This window comes from Sinocyclocheilus grahami, unplaced genomic scaffold (assembly GCF_001515645.1).
Source record: "Sinocyclocheilus grahami isolate Dianchi unplaced genomic scaffold, SAMN03320097.WGS_v1.1 scaffold249.1, whole genome shotgun sequence".
In the NCBI taxonomy this organism is placed as follows: Eukaryota; Metazoa; Chordata; class Actinopteri; order Cypriniformes; family Cyprinidae; genus Sinocyclocheilus; species Sinocyclocheilus grahami.
Window position 1 is genome coordinate 1,792,072 of NW_015505428.1, and position 5,921 is coordinate 1,797,992.

The following is a 5,921-nucleotide window of genomic DNA, read 5'->3' on the forward strand; positions in this document are numbered from 1 at the left end:
ATACTGTAAACTTGAATGTTGAAGAGAGAAACGGTTAACTGCAGTAGTATACAAAAGCTAACGGTAAACATTTTTCATCACTCATTATGCTTGTCTAATGTTAATTCCAACATGTACTGATGTATTAAACAATAATAGTATTACTTATAAATATTGTGCATTAAATTAAATAATTGTTTTTCTACTTTTGTCTTTAGGAAAGCCATCATCTGTAATGTAAGACACCCTGTAGCACTCACTGTCTTAGAAGGACAGCTGGTTGTCCTGCAGTGCCAAACCACATGTGACCCTATGAACACCCAAATGTGTTTGAGAACCTGAGGATGAAATGCAATCTAAAGCTGCTCATGGCCAGCCTGCTGCTTTTGATATTGATCACATATTAATAAATTTGCTGGAAACAGTTGAAAGCGAGAGGATGTCTTTTGTTTATATGCAGTACTGGTCAAATGTCTGGACGCGTTACTGTTTTTAATGTTTTTGAAAGAAGTCTCTTGTGCTCATCAAGCCTCCATGTATTTGATCAAAAAGACAAAATCAGTAATATTGTGAAATATTAATACAATTTAAAATAATGCTTTTCTGTTTTAATCTTTATATTTATTTCTGTGATGCAAAGCTGAATTTTCATCAGCCTGCTCTAGTTTACTCCAGTCTTAAGCGTCACATGATCCTTCAGAGATAATTTTAATGTGCTGATTTGATACTTGGTTATTGTCAGTGTTGGAAGCAATTGTGCGGCTTAATATTTTTTCTGGAACCTGTGATACTTTATACAGGATTGATTGATTGAATCCTGGCAGGGTTTTTCAAAATATAGAAATCTTTCCTAATAGTATGTCTTTATCACTTTTTTTTAATCAATTTAACATCCTTGCTGAATAAATGTAAAAATAAAAAACATTTCTATTTTAAATAAATGCTGTTCAAAAAATCCTAAAATTATGTCAGAAATATTAAGCAGCACAACAGTTTCCAACATTGATAATAAATCAGCATATTATACTGATTTCTGAAGATCATGTGACACTGAAGACTGGAGTAATGATGCTGAAAATTCAGCTTTGATCACAGGAATAAATTACATTTTAAAGCATATTAACCTGTTTAATCCCAATTTTTTTCTCAGACATGAAAATATCCAAATGATGTTCCATTAGTAATCCTTTGACATATCAATAATTTTTTTTTGGAAAAGTGTTTACTCATTCTATGACCACACTCAACAAAACTGAATATATGCGAATTCATATATTAATACTAGACACCCTAAAGATAATGTGTACCAGAAGTCTTTGTCATATCTTTGTTAACATACTTTTAATTGAGACTATTTATTTTTCTCCATATTTGCAGGAAGTGCACTAAAACATCAGTAAGTTTTTTTTAGAGCTTTATAAATGAAAACCTTTTTTTTCAGTCGCTATTGTGACCGGTGGGATTAAATTGGATAAAATAGTAAACCATTATTTTAAATTATAATAATATTTCAAAGTTTTTGTCTGTATATTTGATCAATTAAAGGAGGCTTGATGAGCATAGGAGAATTCTTTCAAAAACATTAAAAATAGTAATAGTGCCCACACTTTTGACCAGTACTTCTGTACGTGTATGAGCGTTTACAGTAAATGTGCATAAAAAAAAAACATGCATACCCACATATATATATATATATATATATATACTGTATGTAGTGTGTGTGCGCATTTATTAATCTGCATGTAGGCTATACTTTTATCTTAAACCACTAATACAGGTTTATGCGCTGTACAATATATATACAGATATACAGACTGACCCAGCAATGATAAGTACGTAAGTAGGGCTGTGTGATATGGAAAAAAAATCGTGATTTCTTTGATCAATTTTGCGATTTCGATTTTAATCACGATTTTGACACACACAGACATGCTTTACAGTCATTAATGCATTCAGTGTGAATTTGAAACTTATTTCCAAAAGAAAACCAATTTGAGCTTTATCAAAAAGCTGTAACATGTCTCTGGAACAGACATAAGGCAAAATAATCACTAAGTAAAGGTGTAACAAAATGTCTCTAGAATAGACATTTATGGCAGAAAAAGAAAAAAAATCCCGTGTCCAGGGATTTAGTTTTTTTGCCATGCATTGGTCATAGAGCTCTTTGTGGCGTTGCCTGACTGTGAAACAGTAGATTTTAATTATATGCATTTATGCTGTTATTACAAAATTTCCGTGTCAATCTATGTTCATTTTTACCGCGAATAATGCGCTGTCACTTTAGTTCAGAGTGTATAGCACAAAACGATCGCAGCATGACTGCTGCAGACGCACCGCTCCTAGAGCGCACTGCCGGACCGCGATCGCGTGCAGTGTGAACGCTCTGATCCGTTAACATGGGTGCGGAAAAAATACGCACCACAGACGGAGTGGGTGAACCTGGCATTACGTTTGTAGGCCCGCCCGGTCTGTTCTGTTCTTGTGCTCCATTTAGGCGCGCTGCATTCTGATTGGTTTGGATAGCATACTGAGGTCAGGGGCGCGGAAAATCGTGCTATAAAGCAATTTAGAAATCGCGATTTTATGACGATTTCGATTAATCGCACAGCCCTATACGTAAGTGACACTGTTTGTCTTTCTTCAGTTTAACCAAACATAAGACTGATGTCATCTATTGTATGAACAAATGATCCCAGCCTTTCCGCTAAGGAGTTAATTGCATCTAGACTACGATATGCATTTACCGCCATCTCTCGTGTACACACACCGCAGCATCAATCAGAGCCGCTTTGAGCCATCCGGAAAACTACTTTTAATGTTCTTTGTAAGTTTGCACCTCAGTCATATTTAAAGGGTAATTACAATCACCATTTATTAATTTTTTTTTTTAATACCGCAACTGTTGCGTTTTCGCTAGACTTAAAAAGTACACGATTGTTTTGACAGATCTGAGATTTAAAAATGGCACTACCAGAAATGCTTCAGGACCAGACATACGCAGTAGCGTTCCATCGCCTTTGCTATTGTTTACATCTTTGAAATGGTCTGTACTGAACCTTGTCTTTTCATTTCTACTCCGAGTGAGTTGACGCAGACACCAAGATTCTTATGTTTTAAAATGAAAACTAATTCAGGTGATTTTTTTTTTTCCAGGTGCTTGTGGTTCATGCTCGAGGTGTTGATGACAAAGAATGAGAATAACAGTCACTCGTTCCTGAGGAAGATGGTAGAGAACATCAAACAAACAAAAGATGCTCAGGCCCCAGATGACCCAAAGGCAAATGAGGTTTGTCACCATTAACCTGTCCTACATAATGTTTGTATTTCTGAATCCCAGTGTTTTTTACTCTTGTTCTCATGTATTTACAGAAACTTTACGAGCTATTTTCCCTCAAATTCAGGAGGATGGTTTGCACATTTATTTACATGACATTTGTGAATATAGTCAACGCTAAATTGTGTGACACAAAAGGATTTTTAGAAATTAAGGTTTAAAGAAAAGAAATGGGGAGAATCAATAAATTATGAATGATTTACTTGCCATTGTGTGAATAATATGCAATCATGTAATCCATAAAAAGTAACTAATCTGATTATGAGCTTTTTCAAATGTAATAATGCAAGTACTTAATGTTTGGAAACTGAGTACGCAATCCAGATTAGTTACTACCCAGCACTGGTCACCATTAACCTGTTATGCATATTGTTTATGTATTTGTGAATTCCAGTGTGCTTTACTCTATTTTCATGTGTTTACAGAAACTTTACATTGTGTGTGATGTGGCATTATTTGTGATCGCGAACAAGAGCACTTCATGTCATCTGGACTCCCCGAAAGATCCTGTGCTGCCTAGCAATTTCTTTACACCACCTGATAAGGTAACAACCACTCTGACTGTCCGCAGTGACACTTTTCATGTGACCTTACTATCAAACTCATTCTGTCTGTCCCTCTCTACAGGATTTTATCAATGATAAGGAATATCTGTCACCAGAAGCTAAATTAGTTCTGCAGACAGGGAAAATCCAGGTAGGTTTTGTCACCTCTGCGACTTTACGTGAATAATATCCTGATTAATTTCAAGAAATGATGAGTACAGTTTAGCTGCTATATATTTTCTGCAATTAAATGATTGTACAGTTTGTAGTAGAAGGCCAGTTCCAAATTAAATAAAAAAATGCAATATATAAAACAAAGAAATAGGGTCAGTAAGAACATAATTTCTTTGTAATCTTTTATAACAATATAAAGGCCCTTACTGTCACTTTTGATCAATTTAATGTGAATAGAGCTGTATACAGTATATATATATATATATAACACTGATAATCAGAAATGTTTCTTGAGCAGCATTATAATGATTTCTGAAGATCATGTGACACTAAAGACTGGAGTAATGATGCTGAAAATACAGCTTTGATCACAGAAATAAATTACAGTTTAAAATATTACAATTTAAAATAATTTATATTTTAATGTAATTCAGAATATGACTCTTTACTGTATTATTGATCGTTTGTAGTAGAAGGCCAGTTCCAAATTAAATAAAAAAATGCAATATATAAAACAAAGAAATAGGGTCAGTAAGAACATAATTTCTTTGTAATCTTTTATAACAATATAAAGGCCCTTACTGTTACTTAATGTGAATAGAGCTGTATACAGTATATATATATATATATAACACTGATAATCAGAAATGTTTCTTGAGCAGCATTATACTGATTTCTGAAGATCATGTGACACTAAAGACTGGAGTAATGATGCTGAAAATTCAGCTTTGATCACAGAAATATATTACAGTTTAAAATATTACAATTTAAAATAATTTATATTTTAATGTAATTCAGAATATGACTCTTTACTGTATTATTGATCAAATAAATGCAGCCTTGGTGAGCAGACTTTCAAAAACATTTTTTAAAAATCTTACCCACTTTGAACAGTGGTGTTATAATTTACAGAATTAGTGATTGCAATTTTTTTATGACATTAAAAGTTTAGAACATGAATTTATAATCTCCAAATAAATATATTTTAGGTTCAGCACACAAAAAAAGTTGAGTGTGTTCAATGTCAAAGTGTTGGAAGTTATATTGCACGCAGGAATCGATGACATATCAATATTTTTTTGTTGGAAATATACATCACACATACTTATTAATATATTTCAGCAACCACCAAAGCAGACAGGCGTGCTGGGGGCAGTGAACAAACCTTTAACGGTAACAGTTCGCCGACCGTACATTAAAACCACCACCTCTGACACTGGAAGCAATGCAAGCACCAACTCCCAACCCAACTCGCCTGCGACAAATAAGAGCAGGTTAGTGCTTTTCAGAATTTCTTTACTTTTCTTTCACTGATGTGGACTTTATCCAGTGTTCCACACAAATTGACTTATTTTTGTAATCGTCATAATGGATTTAGTTTTGTCATAAAGCATTGTTGCAGCCCTAATTTGGTCCTTTTTTTTTCATAAAGGGATGTGAGTTCTGAGGCCTCAGAGACGGGGGCGAGAGAGAACGAAGAGAATCCAGTCATCACAAAAGCAGGAGGTGTAAAGAAGGTCAGATATATCTCATGTGAACATAGGGCAGGGCGATAATTCGATAACAATAATTATCGCGATATAATTTTCCTTGATAAAACGGTATGAAGAGTTCGATATGATTATGCGCCAAAAGCGGAACGAAACCGCACGACTCATTTGAATCGCACCACACGGACTGTTTATCCACTCGGATCAAAGTTCAAACTGCGCGGCGCGAGCAGATCTGTAGTTTAATTGGAAATGAATCTGTCTCTGTAAGTTACTAGTTGGGCCTGAATTTGACACTGCATTTCAATGAATGCCTTCACACCAGTTCTAAAAACTACAGTTCTGATTTGTTTTCCCATATGCTAAAAAGAACTCAAAACCTGTAATATTTAATTGTTG

General features: G+C 34.3%; 1 protein-coding gene across 1 annotated transcript in view; it reads left to right on the forward strand.

The window, feature by feature from the left end:
- The window catches only part of LOC107598301 (sister chromatid cohesion protein PDS5 homolog A-like), a 30,187-nt gene extending 24,525 nt beyond the window's left edge, over positions 1-5,662 (forward strand). Inside the window, exons 24-28 of the mRNA XM_016289596.1 lie at positions 3,133-3,265; positions 3,739-3,858; positions 3,941-4,009; positions 5,155-5,306; positions 5,465-5,662. Coding sequence (XP_016145082.1) covers positions 3,133-3,265; positions 3,739-3,858; positions 3,941-4,009; positions 5,155-5,306; positions 5,465-5,588 — 598 coding nt within the window. The 3' untranslated portion in view covers positions 5,589-5,662. The remainder of the gene's footprint in view (positions 1-3,132; positions 3,266-3,738; positions 3,859-3,940; positions 4,010-5,154; positions 5,307-5,464) is intronic.
- The last annotated feature ends 259 nt before the right edge of the window (positions 5,663-5,921 follow it).